Source organism: Mus pahari, chromosome 3 (assembly GCF_900095145.1).
Source record: "Mus pahari chromosome 3, PAHARI_EIJ_v1.1, whole genome shotgun sequence".
Taxonomy (NCBI): domain Eukaryota; kingdom Metazoa; phylum Chordata; class Mammalia; order Rodentia; family Muridae; genus Mus; species Mus pahari.
The window spans coordinates 150,227,910-150,249,074 of NC_034592.1; the positions used below are offsets into that span (position 1 = coordinate 150,227,910).

At 48.4% G+C, this 21,165-nt stretch overlaps 1 protein-coding gene across 2 annotated transcripts in view; it reads left to right on the forward strand.

Annotated features, from left to right (window-relative positions):
* Ptpn1 (protein tyrosine phosphatase non-receptor type 1) overlaps positions 1 to 21,165 on the forward strand; it is a 47,517-nt gene that overhangs the window by 14,743 nt on the left and 11,609 nt on the right. The window contains exons 2-4 of one of the 2 annotated variants that reach the window (XM_021192327.2): positions 4,538 to 4,675; positions 17,198 to 17,288; positions 18,616 to 18,716. In XM_021192327.2, coding sequence (XP_021047986.1) covers positions 18,681 to 18,716 — 36 coding nt within the window. In that variant the 5' untranslated portion in view covers positions 4,538 to 4,675; positions 17,198 to 17,288; positions 18,616 to 18,680. The remainder of the gene's footprint in view (positions 1 to 4,537; positions 4,676 to 17,197; positions 17,289 to 18,615; positions 18,717 to 21,165) is intronic. The other variant, XM_021192326.2, reaches the window with a different exon arrangement.

Below are 21,165 nucleotides of genomic sequence, written 5' to 3' on the forward strand. Positions count from 1 at the left end.
GACTTCTGTATTTGTGTATTTGTATATATGTGTCTATGTGTGTAGGTCAGAGAACAGCTGGCAGGAGTTGGGTTTTTCTTTCTACCACGTGGAGCCTGGGGATCGGACGCAGTTGTCAGGCTTGGCGGCAGAGTCCTGACTGCTAAGCCTTCTCACCAATGCCCATGTTGTCTATTTTAGACACAGAGTCTCATTATGTTGTCCAAGGTGGACAGCTCATGATCTTCCTGCCTCAGCCTTTTCATGTTTCAGTGCTAGGATTCAAGTACAAGCTGCCTCCATGGCTGCCAGTTCTCTCACTTTAAGTGGTTGAGTCACAGACTTTATTTTTAGGCATTTAACCCTTCATATATAGGATTACAACTTGTGAGACTTCTGTGGTTAAGTAAATTTAAAAACAAAAATTACCTCACATAGCTGTGGATAGAGCGTCGCTTACTGCCTGTTTCCCAGTTACATTCATCAGATTCCTGATGACATAGAAACAGTCCAAACTAATTATCTGCAGACACCATCCTTGTGAAAACCCACACTGGCCGTTTACCTTTGGGGTGGTGATAGTATGCGTTAGGTAGTGCTCTACCGCCGACCCGTGTCCTCGGCCCTTCTTCCTTTCTTTCAATTCTGGTTAGGAACATCGTGCAGCAGAAGCCCCAGACATAAGCCCAGCACATCACACTGTGTGCGCTGAGAATGGAGCCTGGCATCTCCATGTCAGGCCAGTGCTCCACCACTGAGCCACATCCTTGGCCAGAACAAGTTGTTTTTTAAGAATAATTCTTGAGCTGGACATGATAACACACAGCTGTAGTCACAGCATTTGGGAGGCTGAGACAGGAGGATTGTGAGTTTGAGGCCAGTCTAAGTTACACATCAAGATGCATTCTCAGAATGGCTTGAAGACCTCCAAGAGAAGGCTTTTCCCTGTGGGTAGATGACAGCGTAAGAGCAGGCACAGCCTGGTTTGTCTTCATGGCTAATGAGTGACTTGGATGGTACTGTCCCATCTGGTTTTCTGTGCTGTCCTTTGTATGTCCAAGTATGTACCTTAGGCTCACAGTTCCCCTGCTTACAGCTCCCTCCTCCATGGTCCTTACTCGACTGTTCCCCTCTTCCAGCTTGCTTTCTCCTGACTCCAGGTTTCCAGTTGTTCCTTTCTCCTCAAGACCATGGCCAGCCATTATTTTACTGTATATGAAACGGTCTTTCTGTGTAATGTAGCTCAGACTGTCTTCAGTCTCACGTGTACTGCAGACCTTCCCGTCTCGGCTTCCCGTGGCCTAGAACTGCAGGGTATTTTCGTAGTCAGTTAGCACTATGGGCATTGTTCACCTTCCAGTTACTCCTTGGCACTGGGACTGTGAGCTTCATGTTCCCAAGCCACTGACATAATGTCTGACGTGTGGCTCCCCTTTGCTAGCTGGCTTTCTCTTTGATCCGTCCGTGGACACTTTACCTTACACCCTGAGCTGAGCAACATTGAGTGTGCCTGACCTGTCCCTTTGCTTGCTTGCTTGCTTGCTACTTTTTTTGGTTTGTTTGCTTGTTTGGGTCAAGGTCATTTTATGTGGCCCTGGCTGTTCTGGAACTGGCTACATAGACAAGGCTGCTCTCAAACTCAGAGTGCTAGGATTAAAGCTGTGTACCACCATGCCCTGTTCTGTTCTGTCCTTGACCATTGTTTGGTGCTGGGAGTGCACTCTTCCTGTGTCTTGTGTGCATATCAGCTAAGCCCCTACCAAGCCTGGAAACCCTTTCTGAGGAAGAACTGTGTCACCTGTTGGTGACTCTAGCAGAATCTTGCATGAACCTACACTTCATCTCAGAGGGCCTGTCCAGACCATGTTGATGTGTGATGGGACTGAGTTCCTCCTTGCTGATTCCCCTGACACGTACATGACCTACCAATCTAGCGTTGTGTTATAGGGCACTGCCAGAGAGAGAGGGAATCGGTGGGAGCCAGGCTGAGAGGAAGTGGAGGGGCTGAGTCAGGCCATCAGGCTGCAGGAAGCAGCTTCCTTAGCATATGCCTCTGTGGCTGGGGAGAAGGGAGTCGTGTGTTCTCAGGGTTAGGTCATTCTGACCATGTTGCCTCTGCGTTTTTCACTTGTGTGGTATTTCCTGAGATTCTGATCTTGCCAGCAAGTGCCCAGCAAAAATTCTGGACAAGTGAGGTGTTTATGTGCATTGGTCCCCCTCCCCCTTCTTGAAGTGTTATCCTGGTGCAGCCCTGAAGACCATTCAGGGGTTGGTTTTTTTTGGACACTCCTTTTCCTTGGAGCTTGTGAAATGAGTGGTGTGATTTGACTGGAGAAGAAGGAAGGCCCTAGTCTGCCCAGGAAGTCTGTCTATCCTGGCCCTGCCAGTCTGCTGCTCCTGTGCAGAAAGTTGTCTGGGACGCTTGAGCCTCAGTGGATTTCACACGAGGGGGCTCACTCCTGTGTGAAGGTGATTGAGTTTACAGCAGAGGCATTTGTGGTCCTCCGTGGGATGAGCAGAACTCCTCTGGTGAGTGACAGCAGGAGACAGAGAAGATCTACTGTGATGAGAGTGCACAGAGCAGGCTTGTGGTCTAGGAAGAGGCGTCTGCGCTGCCCAGCATCCTCTTCTGTGCAGCTCTGCTACTGTGGAGCCTCAAGTCTCCATCCTCCCCAGTTTGAAGGGAACAGACACTGTGCCCAGGCTGCTGATGTGCCCAGCCAACAAGGCCAAGCCTGTAGCTCCCCAGATCTGTGTAAAAACAGAGCTTTGAAGCATGGGCCCACCTTTCTTAGGGTACAGGCTGAAGGTTAGAGGTGAAAGAGATGAGAATGGAGTGGTCACAGGGCTGGCATGGAGGCTGGTGGGGTTTCCAGTGTGTAGGTCTAGGCTATGCCTATCTATGCTGCTGTAGCCACTGCGGTGGCCACTAGCAGTTGCAGATGATGGGGAATCTTAGGGTTGTTTCCTTGTAAGAAAACAGGCATGTGACATGGCCATGGGCTTTGTAAGCCAGCTTTGTGGCTTCTCCCTGAGCATACCTCGTGATGCCGCACAGACTGCAGGCATTCTGGTCTGTCATGGCTACTACCTGCCTCTGTGTTTAGGGACTTTCTGTACCTGCCAGTGCCCACTGAAGAAGATGGCAAAAGCAAGCATGAGCTTGTAGCCACAGAGGTGAGTAAACACTGAAAAATGGACGATAGCAACCTTCAGAAACACTTGTTTTTAAATGTCCCTGTGTAATCAGTTCTAAACTGAGAGGGACTTTCATAAAAACTGTCCAGGTCTCAGTGTCCCGGGACACCTGGCTTGCGAGGCTCTGTGCTGTTACTCACTGCACAGCACCTTCAAGTGTACCTGGGTCACTTCACAGAACAGTGTTGAGATGGACTTCCCTTAGCTGGCACAGGCTCAGGATGGTAACCATTTGTGACAGTACAGACAGTTCTCCATGGATGTGCCACACCTCAGGAGCTTGGAGATTGTTTGGCACTCTGGTTGTGTTTTCCTGTAGACACTGCTGGGAGTAAGTTACATGCACACCCTGCACACCGCATAGTTACATAAACCCCTGCAGTTTACCTGAGGCTCTGTTACTATCACATGACTTCACGTGGCAATGGTTTTTATGAATGAGTAGCATTGGGGTTTGCCTGGAGGCTATGTCTGCCTGCCCCTTTCCTGGCTCCTAAGCCACTGGAGGCAATCTTTTCGTTGTCCTTCCTTCCTTCCTTCCTTCCTTCCTTCCTTCCTTCCTTCCTTCCTTCCTTCCTTCCTTTTAAAGTCAGTCTGATGCTGAGGGATTCAGTAGAACAGAGTGAATTTGGGGCTCAGAGTAAGTGTGAGTCCCCAGAATTATCATTAGGCTAGAGTCAGGAGATCTGGAGAGCAGCGACAGGCAGCTAGGGAGTCTTCATGACTTCTGTCTTGTGTGGATTCCCAGGTAAGAGCCCATTGGGTGTTTGCCTCTGGTCTACAGAGTCACCTATTTCTTTTGTAGCAGCCTGGTACAGTTTTAAGTGCTTTGCAGGGTTCTCATGAGTACTGCTGCCTGCCGTGAGGGCCGTGGAACCCAGGTAACTCATCGCAGACATGCATGTACTCAGTGCATGGGAGCACGTTGCTCGGTGCCATTCACATCCCTGGGGAGCACATTGCTTAAGAAGCAGCTTTAGCTGTAGTTTCACTACCCTCCGGGGTTTCTAACTCCAGTTCAGTTTTCAGACAAAGCTCATTGTGAGAGGCCATGAACCTACACAGGCACTTCCTACCCACCAGTGTCGTCGGAGAGCAGCGAGGCTGACTGCATGGTCTCTGGGCAGTAGCTGTCCAGGGTTGGATGGCTCCGTGGCCTCATGGACTTTGGGACAAGGACTAGCACGCAACCTGTGACAATTTGATTCGTCACTTCCGTGTGCCCCCTTCCTGCACTTACAAATGGCCTGTATCCCAATTGGCCAAGGTGTCTGTGGGAGCCACCCTAATAGGTCATGAAATGCTAGTTTGTACAGGCATTTGGCCCGTAGATTGACATCTGCTGCTTCACTGTCAATAGGTGAGGACACTTGTGTCTACCCAGAAGGGAAAGTTTGATGGCTGCTTCTGAAGAGGCCTGCGTGGGAGTGCTGCAGCAAGACAGGGGCCGCTGAAGCTGGTGCTGGACTGGCTTCCTGGAAACATACATTGTTGCTAAGTATGTCTGGCACAGTGTGATGGAAGATTCTGGGGCTTTTTCTTCACTTAATAGTTATGATCTCAGAAGGGGTTGGTTTAGTGTGGAAACTCTGCTATTAAACAGCTTTTAGCTAATGTTTCCCTGTGAGCCTGGGTCTTTTCCAGTTCATACAAGTTTCTCTGGAAAAAGTCTGTGATCCTAAAAAATTACTCAAGTACCAAGCCTTTAACCTGTGAAAACATCATATTTCATAAAAATATGCCAGAAGTCTCATGTCCATAAGATATTTTCAAGATTAAGTTTCTCTGTGTAGCCCTGGCTGTCCTGGAACTCACTTTGTAGACCAGGCTGGCCTCAATTCAGGGATCTGCCTGCCTCTGCCTCCCAAGTGCTAGGATTAAAGGTATATGCCACCACCATCCAGCTATTGTATTCTTTTTAAAGTGTGACTTCACCTCTTTTATTTGGAGAGTGTTTTGTCCCCTTGATCTTTGTCCTGCACTGGGGAGAGCCAGGGATTTAGAACTCAGTGGATACCGTGGTGTTTCTGCCTAGCCTTGGCCACACTAACTTAAAGTCATCATCTCTTCATGGATCCTCAGAGCCGGTTGGTACCTCTCTTCCAGCTTTCTTTCTGACACTGATGTGCCAGAGCTGTGCTGGTGTCTCATGCTTATGGTCTTACACTGAGGAGGCTGAGGCAAGAGGGTTGTCATGGGTTTGAATGATGCCAGCTCAGAGTATCAGACCCTGTTTCTACACCACATCAAGACAGAATGAATATCCACAACTTCCAGCCTTCACTCCTGAGCAGCCCTTCTCATCTCTGGCCTTTAGTCTGTCTCAGCTGGTGCAAGCCTTTGCTCCTGTCCATCACTGGAATGTCGCTGTCCAGACATTCCAGTATCCTGACACACACACACACACACACACACACACACACACACACACACACACACACAGCCTCCTGGGTAGAGAGAGGTCTTAGCTTCACAGGTCCTCTGGGCCAGCACCACATACTATGCCTCTATGGCAAGTCCCTGCCTCCCTTGCACTGAATGGGAGTTTTCTCCAGAGTTGCATCTTAAGGAAGCATCTTCCTTTTGGGAGTTACAGTTTTAGTTGCAAAAAGAGCAGCTGCACTCTGATTGGGCATGCCCCTGCTGCCTGGTCTGGAATCCCCTGTGGACTTGTCACCACAGGTAACCTTCAGGTGTTAACTGCACACCATCCCTCTCCCTGTCAAAAGAAAAAAACCTCTTTAATTACATAATTGCCAATGCCACAGACAGAATATTTCTACCACAGAAAGGAGTGAGGCAGTTTTTCTCCAAGACACTAAGTGGTCTGAGGCTGGCAACTAGTTTAAGGAGGGTCTTTTAGGTTAATTTCATACAGTTTCCACCTTGAGACTGACTTTAAAAGTGCTGCGTGTGAGACAGGATACCTCTGTTTCTGGAGTCAGTCAGCGTATCAGAACTCGAAACTTCTAAGAACCTTTCCGACAGTTACCCTGTGACCAGTTGGCCTTTGCCCTCAGCATTCTCTGTGTCATCCGCAAGTTCAAGTGCATATGGTGGGCTCCCAAGTCACTCACACTGCTCCTGCTGCATTGGCTGGCAGCGTGCTGACCAGGGCCTGGGCCTGAGCTCCTGGAGTAGGAGTAGGTCACAGGAGAGAGACGGAGGTGGAGCAGCTGCTGGAGAGGGGAGTAACAAATGTATCACAGCTGAGGCTCAGTGCTGTTCTAGGGACCTCGAGCACTTGAGTGGGGCCTGGGGTGTAAAGTGGTGCTTTTCTTTAGAAGTGGCTTCAGGTGGAGTCCAGGGAAGGAGGGCAGGCATGTGGCCTGAGAATGTATCTCTGAGCATTTGCCTCCTGACCCACCACTCTGGGGAAGTGAAGTTAATACTCTTTTGATCCAGATGTTTTAAATGTTAAGGGTTTTCTTAAGACTAAACTAATAGTTTGGGTACAGTGCTTATATACCTTGAGTTCTGTCGACAGCCTTTACCCCTGTTAAATATTTCTTTTTTTCTAGTCAGTTGGTGGTGGCACATGCCTTTAATCTCAGTACTTGGGGGGGCAGAGGCAGGCAAATTTCTCTCTTGAGTTTGAGGCCAACCTGGTCTACAAAGCGAGTTGCAGAACAGCCAGGGTTACACAGAGAAAGCCCTGTCTTGAAAACAAATAAACCAACCTTACTTTCTTCAGTAGACTTTACCGATCCTGTGGAAAGAGGATAAACCCCTCTTGACCCCCATCACTCCAGCTACTCACTGGGTTGGAATCTGCCACTCAGATTCTTTTTTTCTTGAAGTTTCAGTGAGGTCATTGCAGATCCCTGTACAGCTGTGAGGTGACGCAGACTCCTCAGACCCTTTCTCTGCAGCCAGCGTGTCTGTGAGAGTGCAGCAGGGCCAGGGTGTGCATCTGCTGTCTGTGTTCCTTTCAGTGCACTCTACACTCCTTTATTGTAATGCATTTGTATCTGAGATGGTCCCTACCGTAGCTCAGGCTGTCCCGGAACTCACGTTCTTCCCTAGCCTTCCAGGGGCTGACATTTCTGTTCCCTCCCAGCCTGGCCTGGTGGCACATGTCTATAATCCCAGGGGCATTCAGGAGAGAGGCAGCAATTACAAACTCTCAGTTCATCATCATTCTCTCTCTGTGCTGTCTGTCATCCTGTGCATCCCAATCCCCTGCCATCCCCTGGACTCTTTCTGATGTCATTAGACTCCACAATCTCCTTAACTGAGCTGTGCCCATAAATACTAGCTCCTCTGGGTGTGTATCCTGCATAGGCAGCAGAGGTAAGAAGCCTAATAGCCGCATGTGCTGGTCCAGACTGGGGTGAAGCTCACTGTCATGTGGCAAGAGCCCAGAGTGATGCAGTGCAGTCCCTGAGCGTGCTCGGGGAGGGGCAGTCCCTGGGCCCTTGGCCCTGTGCTTGACGTTTCTGTTGAACAGTTGGACCATGGCGTTTAGTTAGTTTCCTCCCACTGATGCCAGCCTTAGTCTGTAAGGACTGAATCTATCACTGTCCCTCTGTCCTACAGAGGCTACCGGGCAGCCACTTTCAGAGATAGTACTTTTTTTTTTTAAAGATTTATCTATTATTATATGTAAGTACACTGTAGCTGTCTTCAGACACTCCAGAAGAAGGAGTCAGATCTCATTACAGATGGTTGTGAGCCACCATGTGGTTGCTGGGATTTGAACTTGAGCTTTCAGAAGAGCAGTCAGTGCTCTTAACTGCTGAGCCATCTCTCCAGCCCAAGATAGTACTTTTGATTTCACTAGCCAATCTTGATGCCTTCCCTTTCCACATAGTGAACTTGTGGCCACAGGTGGTCTACCCCCTCGCTGAGGACAGGGACCTTGGCCAATATTTTCCACCCCCACCCCCACCCCCATCCCTCAACACTTGGCCCAACCTGAAGGCAGGGAAGGAAATTGGTGTCAATCTTGTGGTCTTCATATATGGTTGCTCTAGTGAGCACAGGGGCTGCAGTTCACAGATCTCAGAAGAAGCTGTGAGGAGGGCAGTGCAGCACAGCAGGGCTCATAGCCCTCATGGGACCATGTTACAGCATTGGTGTTCTGGAATTCCTTGTCCACCCTGGGTTTTAGGAGTCCTTGGTTCTTGATAACCTGTCTTGCTGACCTCTTGGGCTTTGGAGGAAAAGTAGTATGCATGCTTTCATAGGATGTTCAAGCCACAGTAGCTGAGAGGGTTGGAAGTGACCTGCTGGGGCCAAGCACATGGGTGTACGTTCCTCTGGAATTTGGGTTGTGGCATTAAAATGCAGACCAATCCTTAAAGGAGGGTCTAGCTCTCAGAAGCTTCTGCAGCTGACTATATGTCACTAGCAGAGGCTTGCTGCCTGTCCCCATTGTAAAAAAAAGTATATGAGTGTGTGTGTGTGTGTGTGTGTGTGTATCACACACACATTGTGTAATATATATTATTTACTATATAATTATGTGTACTTATATATGTATATATGTTTTTTTGAGACAGGGTTTCTCTGTGTAGGCCTGGCTGTCCTGGAACTCAATATGTAGACCAGGCTGGAGAAAAAATATTTTTTGATGTATTAGCCTTTAAAAAGTCCTAGGGTACATACCATAGAAGGACCAGAGGGGCAGACCTTAGAAGAATCATTCATTTCACTGCACAGTTAGGATATGGTAACACAGATAGGAGGCTTGAGGCTTGGCTGTGTGCACTGGTAGTGTTTGCAATCATACTCTGGATGTAGATTTAACTCCTTTTGTTAGTTTGAGGCAGGGCCTTACAAGGCAGCCCAGGTCCTTGTAAGTTTTTGTTGTTGTTGTTTTGTATTTGTGTGTGTGCATGTGTCACAGCTGGGGAGGTCAGATTACCTGTGGGAATTCTCTGGTTTTTTTTTTTTTTTTTTTTGGTTTTTCGAGACAGGGTTTCTCTGTGTAGCCCTGGCTGTCCTGGAACTCACTCTGTAGACCAGGCTGGCCTCAAACTCAGAAATCCACCTGCCTCTGCCTCCTGAGTGCTGGGATTAAAGGCACGCGCCACCACGCTCGGCTGGGAGTTCATTCTTCACAATTTGGGTTCCAAGAATCCAACTCAGGTTGTCAGCACCTTTGCTGGCTAAGCCATCTCACCAGACTTCTGAGTGCAGCTTTTTAATTAAAGGCACTTAATAAAATTTGTTTCCCTTGAGGTTAGAGGTCACTGTCATGGTGCGGGCGGAGGGAGTGCATGTGCAGTTCTGTGCCCTATGCATGCACACATGGAGGCCAGTTGAGGACATTGGGTGACCCGCTTGATCACTACCCACCTATTCTCTTAAGGCGGGGTCTCAGGATCATCCTGTCTCTTCCCAGAAAGGGTCCTGATGGCATAGCACATGGCCATACGGACCTTGTACAGTGCCGTGATGCAGGCTCAGGTCCTGTATGTACTCAGGTGGCAATGCAGTTACCATTCGGCTTTACCGCTGCCCAGCTTCCCTCATTTGTGTATTGAACTGGAACTGGAACAGTTCATTAGGCCTGTGGGGTGTGTGTGTGTGTGTGTGTGTGTGTGTGTGTGTGTGTGTGTATCCATCCCTGGCTGGCCTAGAACTCACAGAAATCTGCCTGTCTGGGCTATGATTAAAAAGGAGCACCACCACTCCTAGCCAGTTTAACATTTAATATCGTCTCATATTTTTTCTATAAGTTTCTACACAAAGAAGCACAGTTGAGATGACTATGGGGCAGGGCCACTGCCTAGTCTTCCTTCAGGATTCAGGGTGGAATCATCTTCACTTCCAGGACAACCGTGCTGGACAACCTACTCTGTAGGTCATGAAATTCTTTTTCCTTACGTAGACTTTAATCACAGCGTTTTGGAGTCAGAGGCAGCAGATAGATGTTCCAGTGAGTTTCAGGCCAGCCAGGGTTACACAGTGAGACCCTGTCTCAAAACCTTCAATTTTTTTTTCCATCAAATTTTTTTTATGTATATGGTATTTTTTCTGCGTATGTGCCAGTTGTGTGCAAATGCCCTCGGTAGCCAAAAGAGGGCATCAGACCCTCTGGGACCTGTGAGCCTCTGTGTGGGTGCTGGAAACCAAACTGCAAGAGTGGTATTTTTAACCACTTAGCTATCACCCAGCTCCAGCTCTGCCCCACCCAGACACACAAGACAGGGTCGAACTAGTTAGCACTGGCAGTCCTGGAACTCACTGTATAGACCAAGCTTGCTGTCAACTTACAGAGAGTTACCTGGCTCTGCCTCCTGACTACTGGGATTAAAGGCAACCCCATTTAAGTTTTCTTGCATTTTAATATCCCTATTTTTTTTAATCTTTGGTTTGCTAAAATTTTGAAAAGAGAATTTATTCCATAACATACTTCGTGGTTTGGTTTGGTTTTGACACAGGATCCTCCTTTGTAGCTCATGAACTTGACATACTTCTGTCTCCTTATAATGTTGGGATTTCCAGAGTGTATACATGCCTGACTACATACAGTCCTGTGTTCTGCCTAGATGTGAAAGGTCACTTGCACCTCTCCATGTAGGCTGAGCAGCTGAGATCTGAAGAGGCTCTTCCTGGTCTGGGCACCGTGCCACGCTGTGTCTGGATGGCCTGAAGGAACACCTGCCTATGTGGAGCCTCATGCCTGCCTGCTTGCTTGGGATGTCATAGCCTCTCAACCCCAGCTTGGGACTTTATTTATTTATTCATTCATTCATTTTAAAGATTTACTTGTTTTATTTATATGAGTACACTGTAGCTGTCTTCAGACATACCAGAAGAGGGTAACAGATCCCATTACAGATAGCTATGAGCCACCATGTGATTGCTGGGAATTGAACTCAGGACCTCTGGAATAGCAGTCAGTGCTCTTAACCACTGAGCGATCTCTCCAGCCTGTGACTTCATTTTTGTGGCTTCACAAATCCATTCCTTCCAGTGCTATCACGCCTTCCTTTCTGTTCCTCCTTCATCCTTGGTCTCTCTCACACATCAGGTAGAAAAGCATGTGGCCTCTAGAAGAAGGTGGCCAGTGAGTAGTGCATATGCCTTTTCCTTGTTTCTGGTTAGCAGAGCCTCACACAGCTTTCCAGGTACTTGGGAAAATCTTGACCAAAATCGTTGTGTTTTAGTGAGCTGTTTTCTGCTCGTTCACACTGCTAAGTATGCTGGGAGCATCCTTCCATTGTGTAAGGAGAGCAATGTCACTTCAGAGCAGGGATGTCACTGGTGTTTTATGTGGCCTCTCCCTTGGGACCTTGGAAGGAGGAAACACAGTGGGCAGACTGGTTCCTGCCAGGAAAATTGTAGATATTGCTCTTGCAGATGCCTGCCAATTCCTTGTTAGTCAACTGTCCCACTGTCCCCGGCAGGCAGCCAGGAGCCGGGTGAAGTTCTTACTGGCCTGATAGAAAGCAGAAGGTAAACAAAACAGAAGAGAAAGTCGATTTTTTTCAGCCAGTTCTCTTACGGGAACAGTTTTGTGGTTCTCAGCATTTCAGTAGACACTGGTTCCAATATGTTTGATTGACATCAATTACTGTAAGTCTGATTCATTTTCTCCCTATTGATTTCTGCCCAAGGTGAAATTCATGACATTTAACAGAAAACATAAGTGATGTTTATATCAAGGGCTGTAAAAATTAGGGTCAAAGCCAGGGACACTTGCGAGTATAACTGCAAGCATGTCATCCTAGTTACCCATGTAATCTGTGTAAGGTAAGTGGCAGCCCCGACGCTCTGGTCTGCCGCACTGAACTCAGAATGCCGCTTCACATGCAGTGTAGACCAGGGTCACTTCACCAGTGTGAAGCAATTCATTCATAGCCACCCGTCAGTCAGGACCTTGGGTTGCGCTCTTCCCACCCCAGTCAGTTCAGCCTCTCAAAGCTGTTACTCTCAGTGCTAAAACTCCATCAGTCCTTAGGGACCAAAAGTCATTGTTAACATAATTATGTAAGTGGCTTGTTCTTGTAAATGACTTGGGGTCATCAGCAGTGACAGAGGTCACTTTGGTATTTTTAAGGGATAGGTGTTTTGAGCAGCAGTACAAGCAGGAGGACTGTTAGCAGCACCATGCTGCAGCCCTGGCGTCCATTCTGGGAGCTGCTCCGAAGCTGCTGCTGCTCTACAGCCATATCACCACCACCCACATCCACACCCACACCTCTGCTCCTGTGTCACTGCAGTTGCAGCCTGGGTATTTTGCCCCTGTAGTTACTAAGCCTCCTCAGCTGTCTGGTGACTCTACTTCTGCCTTCTTAGTCCACAGTAGTCCACGGTTCCTTAACTCTGTCCTAAGTCCTGGACTGTACAAAGCAGACTGTAGTTGACGAGTTAGTTGTCTGCTAGAGCAGGTCATCTGAGACTCTAGCAGACTAGTTCAGTGTGTAGGGGACGGGGGATAACCTGGGCTTTCATGTCTGCTACTTCTCATCTGAGTTGCAGCCTGGACTAACTGTGGCTTTTCTAAATATAATTGACTAGCGCTTCAGAGTAGAGGTGCTTGTCAGGGTGAAGTTGTCCTGCTGTACCCAGCAGAGATTCCTTTCCAGGTTAGTGGGTTAGAATCAAGCCCAGGGCCTCATGCATGCCTGGCAGGGGTGCGTTAAACTACACCTCACCATTTCTTAAGGCTTTGCAGTAAGTTATATTGTTAACTTCTGTGTGTGGAGGTGGAGAGTAAAGTGGGCTGGGGGTGGAGCTTAGTTAGCATTCACAGGAGCCTGGGTCCCATCCCCACTGCCCAGTAAACCAGGTGTGCTTGTGTAGACTCCCAGCACTTGTCTGCTGGGATTATTAGTTCAAGGTCATCCTCAGCTTCCAAGGGAGTTGGAGGCTAGCCTCAGCTATGTAACATGTAAGTACCTGTCTCAAACAGAACAAAGCAAGACACAAAGAATAAAGTATTGTTTTCCATTCAGAGACAGCCTCTGGTGATCTGTGTATTCTGATTGTTCTTTGCTCCACAAAAATGTTTTGTTCTCCTTTGTAATTAGACCTGGTTAATAAAATCTGCTCTGTACTCGCCACTCTGAGGTACTTACATACAACATCTTAGGTGAGCCAGAGACAAGCGCCATCTCTGTGCTCTCAGGCATGGCTGTGCCTGCGTTCCAGGAAGTGCTTGCCTGTCAGCCCCCACTGCCCGGTATTTCTGCCCTTCCTTCCTTCAGTCTCTCAGCTGACTATTCTGAGAATCAGTATTTTCCCACACTATCAAGTAACGCCCCAGCCCCTCAGCTCAGACGGCCATTTAGAGAGGAGTGGGGACTGGGCAGTGAGAGGAGCTTGGTAGTCCCTGAATTCTACTTACATGTAGGGTTTTTAACTTGTCGACAGTCTCACACAGATGTATTATATATGTTGGTCACTTTCACCTCTCAGTGCTGCCTGGAAGTCCCTCCTCCTCCCAGTAAGACCCCCTCTCTTATTTCCATGTTTTGGGGATTGTTTTGCTTTTGTTTTTTGTGCTCCCTGAATTCTCAGTGTTGCTTGCATGAGCCTGGGTGGGGGCTGGGTATGGGAAATAACAGTCGGCAGTAGCTCTTCTCCATTCTCTGCTTTAGTATCTGTTTTAGTAACCAGTTTGGTATTATCTTGTCAGGAGGTTGTGTGCGACAATTGCAGAAGCCAAGCCAAGCCTCAGGAGTGTGTGTTCTGCAGCAGTTAGGATGGGCTTGATGGGTGTTCTCGGATGCATGTTCCCTCTGGGGCACTTCCACCCTGTGCCGGGAAGCATGCTAGGGTAGAGTCAAGGCTGTGTACTTACGGTATTAGCGTCAGCCTTTCGGTCAGCCACAGGTTATGGCAAGGGTCTGCCCTGGCCTGGGTCTGAGATTAGAAATGAAGGCCTCTCTCCTAACTGACACCTGACTGCTTTCAGGAAGCCATTCTGCTCTGCCCTGTGGCAGAGAGTTTTAAACAAATAATGCATTCTACCACAGAGCAAGAAGAAATCATTCACTGCATGGAACAAAAGCAAATGTGTTAAAGCCAGTGCTGCTGTTTGACTTAGCAAAGTATTCTGTGAAAATAAGAAGGCATTTCTGTGTGGCTGGACTGGATATTATACCTGTTTACTTCCAAAAGAAATGGAGATCTCAAGTTAAGGCATGTCAACTGGTCATCCAAGTTGGTATTTCTGACTAATTGCATGTGAGAGGCACTTGAACATTAGTGGGAATGAGCTTCCCTAAATGCAAAAATATCATTCTGCTTATTTTTTGTTAGTTTGTTCTGTTTTGAGACAAGGTCTCATTATGTAGACCAGGCTGGCCTTAAACTCAAAGCAATTCACCTGCCTCTGCTCCCAAGTGCTGAGATGAAAGCTATGCAGTCTAATGCCTGGCATCATTTTGGTTCTTGAGGCAGGATCTAGCTGTATAGGTCAGGCTGACCTCGGTCTCTGGGTACTGGCGTCACGGATGTCCATGGCCACCATGACTGGCACTTGGCCCTTTTGTGTCCTCTCACCATGGCTTTAATGCTAGCTTTGTGAACAGTTCACTTTCTCAGTTCAGGTTTTTGTGGAGTCGTGCAGCTGCAGGCTCTGAAGGCCTGCCATGCATAGCTGGCTCTCATGCAGATTCTTCCCCTCCCATCTCAATTGGAATCCCCTGTTGGCTAGACTTGGATCAGACTCTCAAGTCTTGGGTAGTGTGATACGTCAGTTAGTATGCTGGACAAGGCAGCTTGATGCTGCTGTCTTTCTCCTGTTGGTGAGAGCCTTCAGCCTCCGGTTTCCATGGGACTTCCTTACCACTGCTTTCCATTGTGTTTCTTTCCCTGTCTTTCATGGCTTGCCTTTTTTTCTCACTGGGGTGGAAAACATGCTGGAGAAGGGGTTGTGTATGGTGAGGTGTGAGGCCTGGTGAGTAGTGAGTGTGCATACACAGGGAGAGGTGTGGGCTTGCGTGGGAAGGGATGTTTTCATTGGCCCTTCTCACTGTTGGGCAGCATGTTCAGTTCCAGAATGGAGATGAGCTTTCGGCAGAATGGAGGAGGTGTGTTCCTTACTTGGTGCCTTACAGTTAGGCTGTGCTGCCCTTCCACGGTGATCTGCCACTCAGGCTCTGGGGCTGCACAGTCCAGAGACTGGGTTGTCCCTCTGGTTTTCATGGGCATTGGTGGGCTGGGAGATTGGTGGGGCTTTCTCTCCTCGTTACCTGTATTTATCTATATTTTACTTTAGATGATTTTATCTACTATCTTTGGCTTTCCTTTGGGGTGGCTGATGTGTGTGTGTGTGTGTGTGTGTGTGTGTGTGTGTGTGTGTGTATGTGTGTGTGTGTAAGGAGTTCTTTATCTTTTCACCTGAGCTTGTCACTTTTGCTATTTTGTTTTACATTACAAAAGACATTTTTGTTTAGTTTGTCATAGCATCCTGTTCTTACTTGCTAATAAATATGAGATCTTGCTGTTATGAGTATATTAGTAGTATTTATTCTGTTTTTCTGAACGCCACAGTTTGTCCACCGAGGGCCTCTTTTCCCTGTTAGACACTTTCTGTGTATATCTGCCATCAGTGGCATCTGTGTCTGGCGAGTAGAGGCCCTCAGGCAGCTGGAGCACTGAGCAAATGGGCACACCCTGGTCCTGGCCTTTGGTGCTTCCCGCTGTCTGGTCAGATCATCTGAAGACTTCCACCTAGAACGGAAGTGGTGCTACAGCGCACTCCGTGTGAGTTTGGGCTCTACAACTTATTCCCACATGAATGGGCTGTCCACCTTGCACTGTGCTATACTCTAACTAGTCTAGAGGCCTGGCTGACTCTTTTTTTTTTTTTTTTTTTTTTAAGATTTATTTATTATATGTAAGTACACTGTAGCTGTCTAAAGACACTCCAGAAGAGGGCGTCAGATCTTGTTACGGATGGTTATGAGCCACCATGTGGTTGCTGGGATTTGAACTCCAGACCTTCGGAAGAGTAGTCGGGTGCTCTTACCCACTGAGCCATCTCACCAGCCCCCTGGCTGACTCTTGCAGAAAGTCACCCTGTGATTTCAGCACAAGTGAGAGCCGACCCAGCAGCCCAGAGGGAAGGCACTAGGAGGGGATGGCCGCTCTGCTCAGACGAGACTCGGCCCCTACTCCACTGTCAGTCTCACCAGTCTCATGCTTTCTTCTGAGGTGACAGCTGCCTACACTTTGCATGTCTCTGGGGTCTGATTTCCAGCCTGCAGACTGTTGTCGCCATGGCCCCCTTTTCTGTCCCCTTTTATACTCCAACCCCAGAGTCAAGAGATTAAACCACTTGTAGACATACAGTTAGTTTCATTGTGGTAATATATTCACAGTGTGCATGTGCTTGTCCTTGCTAATGAAGGAGCAGATTGCTGAGGGAGGTTGTGGGATGGGGGGGGGTTGAGGAGGGGTAACTAGGAAGTGGGATATCATTTGAGATGTAAATGAATGGAATGATTAATTTTTTAAAAAATTTAAAGCCGGGCGTGGTGGCGCACACCTTTAATCCCAGCACTCAGGAGGCAGAGGCAGGTGGATTTCTGAGTTCGAGGACAGCCAGGGCTACACAGAGAAACCCTGTCTTGAAAAAAAAAAAGAAAAAAAAATTTTAAAAAGAAAGAAAGAAAAAAAGAGCAGATTGCTCCCAGACAGCTTCCTGAGACTTGTGTCATCCCAGCAAGAACAGGGTGAGCCTGTGTGGTCTTTCTGTTCATGCAGGGATGGGTGTTTGCCTGTAGGATGACAGTTGAGTGGTAGAGTGTTTATTGACATGTTCCTTCCCATGGCTGTTCCAACTTCCAGGTCTGACATTCCAGCACTTAGATCTGGCCTGCCTACCTGCTTCCACAGCCATCTGCTGTTCTTCCCTCACATAAGCCTGACATAAACCCCCTGCTTCCACTAGTGAGCCTTCCCAAGTAGTCCTTGTATGTACCTGTGCATACCACCTTGTCCTCCCCACACTGCTCTGCCCTCGGTACTTGGCATCATCTCTGGTGGTCCACTGAAGATCTGAATAGGTTCCTGCCGTAGATTCCAAAAGAGAACTCTTTATTCTTCTTTGTAGGATATTCGACATGAAGCCAGTGACTTCCCATGCAAAGTAGCGAAACTTCCTAAGAACAAAAACCGGAACAGGTACCGAGATGTCAGCCCTTGTAAGTACCCACTGTTCCTACTGCCCCACTTACACTTCCCAGTGGCAGCCTGTCATTGTCCAGGGCTGGGCATGGGTTGTGACCTCATGGTCTGCATCATAAGTGCAGGAGACACACTGTCATAGCTCACTTTCACTGTTGCAGAAGGCACTAAAGCTCCAGGTTCTGGAAATGGTGGTGGCTCAGGGTCCTTCCTTTTAGCTCTGTGATGTGGTGACATGATGTGGGCTTAGTGGACAGCCTCTTCTGCATGACTCAGCAGCAATGCCATTGGCTGTCAGCCTGATGATGAGCCACAAAGGTGTTCACAGGTACTCACTCCATTCCACCAGATGTGTAGAGCCAGCCCGCCCTTGGCTTTCAGTGCTTAGGACTGCCAGTGCCCACTAACTGCTTGTGCCTTCTAACTGGCTTATAGTCTGGAAATACCTACAGAGTAAGTGAGTCAATGTGTAGACAGTGTGGAAAGCAAGAGAAGCCAGAACCGGGCCTCAGGACCTGGGTCTATTGTTAGTTCCCAGGTTTATTGACTCCCCTCAAGGTCTGTGGATGTTATTCCTCAACAGGATTGTGGCTATTAAAATCTACATGGCTGCTGATCAGGTTCCTGGGGAGACAAAAGATGGCTCTAGGATTAGAACACAGCCTGTACCTCTTGATTTGCCATGCTGGTGGCTCTGGCTGTCAGGATATGGGAGTCACACTCCACTTGCAGGAGTATGTGGAGGTGAAGCCAAGTGCTCCCTCGGGTATGCATTTGGTAAACAAAGGCTGAGGTCTGAGACCATGTTACGAGGCCATTTGAAGTGTACTTGAGGTCCTCAGGTGAAGGGTGGCTGAGCTCACCCCAACACCTGCTGCTTTCAGCTCAGCTTGCCTTGGCTGAGGGACGTGAGGCCTATTGATGAAAACAAAGCAGCGCCTCGAAAACCCTGTGTGGCTTCTGCTTGGGAGTCCTGGCTGCAACTTAAGGACAGCAATGTGACCATATGAGACTCTGCCTCTTTCCCACTGCCTGGTACCCCAAGACATCCACCAGCTGTCCTGGATGGGGGCAGGCATTTGCAGTGTCCCCAGGCTGCACTCAAGCTTACTAAGCCACCAAAGATGGCCCCAGGAGGGTGTGGTCTGGGGTTGATGCTGGTGCTATAGAATGTGGTATTTCTGTGTTCAGGGCTGACCTGAGAATCAGTCACCCCACAGGTGACTAATGTCATCCTAACAGTGAAGCCCCAGCAGTGTGCATGCCCATGGGTCCCTCTCTCTGCTTTCCTATAGAATGTAGGTCTTGGGTCTCACGGTTAACCCAGCTCTGCTTTTCTTTCAGTTGACCACAGTCGGATTAAATTGCACCAGGAAGATAATGACTATATCAATGCCAGCTTGATAAAAATGGAAGAAGCCCAGAGGAGCTATATTCTTACCCAGGTAACAGGCTGTCTAAACGACTTTTTCATGTCCCCCGAAGAACTTGAGAGCTGTTGTGTTCACATCAGATAGGATCATCATGTCCGTGAGAAGTTTGAGCTTCTCGTCAATCAAAACAGTAGCAAGAAAGGAAACACCCTACCTCAGACTCTAAGCACAGAGGCATGAGCCTCAGCATTGAATGCTTCTGGCAGTGACTAAGAGGGCTAGCTAGTCTTTGGTTGTCTAGGCACCTCTATCCCAAGGGCTAGTCAGTGTTCTCTGGGCCTCAGTAGAAGATGATTTAAAAATCCCACAGCTCTGGGCTTCCTTCTGAGAAAGCGTGATAGACGTCCTGAAACACTCCACAGTGTGTGACCAGAAGGCTGTGGATGTCTGGGAAGAGGATAGAAGCTTATTTTCAGTAATGTTCTAGTCTTAGTCTGTGGCCTGCAAGGCAGTCTCCGTGGCCCTGTGTTGTTTTCCTGTTCTCCCTTTGGGATCCCATATCACATGGCTTGGGCTGTAGGGAGTTTGAGCATGACAGTTTTGCCTGCTTTTGGAAATCAAGTCCTAATGAGGCCAGAGACTCAGATCTGGCACTCCTACATCACAGACAGCCCTTCTCCCTTTTGTCCTAAGTCAGTTTGCATGACCAGAAGCAGCCCAGAAGCCCCCAGTCAGTATGTGTGGTATCAGTGGCTGTTTGTGGTTCTGTGGGTTCAAGGCCAACCTCCCTAGGTCTCAGCCAGAGTCCTCCCAGCACCTTTGTGTTTTCATGGGCAGCTGCAGAGATTCCTCAGGAAGGCGGGGCCTCCTGCTGAGAAGCTGAGGTACAGTAACCTTGAGAATCTGTGTAGAGAAATTAGCATTCTTGACTTCAACTGTTCATCTGTAGTTGTGGTTAAAGAGACTTGATATGACTGATGTCCCATTGTGGGTATGTGATGCCAAATGAGTCAAATGAGCAGTTAGCATTGTCATTTGAGGAGCTAGGGTTGGATGGAGCTTGGTGACAGAGCACTTGCCTTTCATGCAAGGTTCTGGGTCCAGTCCCCAGTATTTCAAACAAACAAACAAACAAACAAACACAGCGCTAACTCAGAAATAGAGAAACTCGAGCATTACTTTACCCACTACCTGACCCTGGGCCCTGGTCATTTTGTGAGACCTGTGATACTCAGCTGTGTAAGGCTGTACTGTGAGCATTCATAAGTGGCTTCTACATCCGTGTTCCAGACAAGAATCCAAAACAGTCTGATCCCAAAGGAGCGTTTCTGACAGGGAGACCCAGACTATTTCCAAGCCACAAGTAAGGAACTCTTCATTTCATTCAGACTTGTTCATTATAGAAACCACATTGTAGCCTCATCTTGTACAGATTGGAGGTTGGGAAGAGCGGAGGATGTAGGGCTATACTTCACCTCCATCACAAAACGTAGCCAAGTCCTGAAAGCCACCGTGAGCTGGGTGGTACTTGGTAACAGGGATGTGACTAGTAAGTTGTAGAGCACAGAGAGCTGCACCCATGGGGGAGCTGAGAGCTTAGATCCTTGTGTAGCACAGAGGATGAAGGACCCGAGTGGTCATCAGGTACCCTGGCATCCAACTGCACAAAGCTAGCTGTTACCCTAGGGAGTGTCACCTGTGTGATGCTTTTGTCAGAGCCCTTGCCTCACACTTGCTGACATCTCTCAGGGAAGAATGAGAAGATGCCAAGTGCTGGCACAAGGAAGCGAGTGTGCCGAGATCTAAGGGCAATGGCTTGGATGAAAATGGGGGATAATGGAGACTTCTAGAAGAGGTTCTCACCCAAAAATGTAACTAGCCCTGGTATGGATGTTCTCCTGTAGTATGTCATGGGGCTCATAACTAAAGCACTCCCAGCACTTGACAGTCATCCATCAACACCCACCATCACTAGGTAGGTTTTCTGCTCCGCAGGCACCAGTCATGCCCAGGTCTTATGAGCCCCTTCGCTACCTCTGAGACCATTTGTGGGCCACATCTTTTGCACATTCCTTGGTCCAGCTCTAAGGGCTATCCACACTTAGACTCGCCAGTACTAGTAAGAAGAGAGGCTCACTCTGTACTGGGTGCTTGTTCCATTCTCGGTGCTCTGCTGAGTCCTTCACATACAGCACCACTGTTATTTATGCAGTCTCAGAATGGGGACTGTTTTGAATCAAGTGGGCTATGTGGAAAAGAAGGCTGAGAGAGGTGGAGTGACTTGCCTAAAGTTAGATGGTGACAGATCTTAAAAGCAGGGTCTAGGGCCAGAGCACAGTGGTGGTCCTGCCCTGTGCTGCCTCTCACCCACATAGGAGCTGTGTCATGGACTCACCTGCTCATAGACAAGAAGCCTAATAGAGCCCCTCGGCCATCAGCTTAGATCCAGGGACAGCCTGCACTGAGGTGCGGAAATGACCCTTCAGCACATGATGAGATGTGGGACTGGGTGACTGACGGT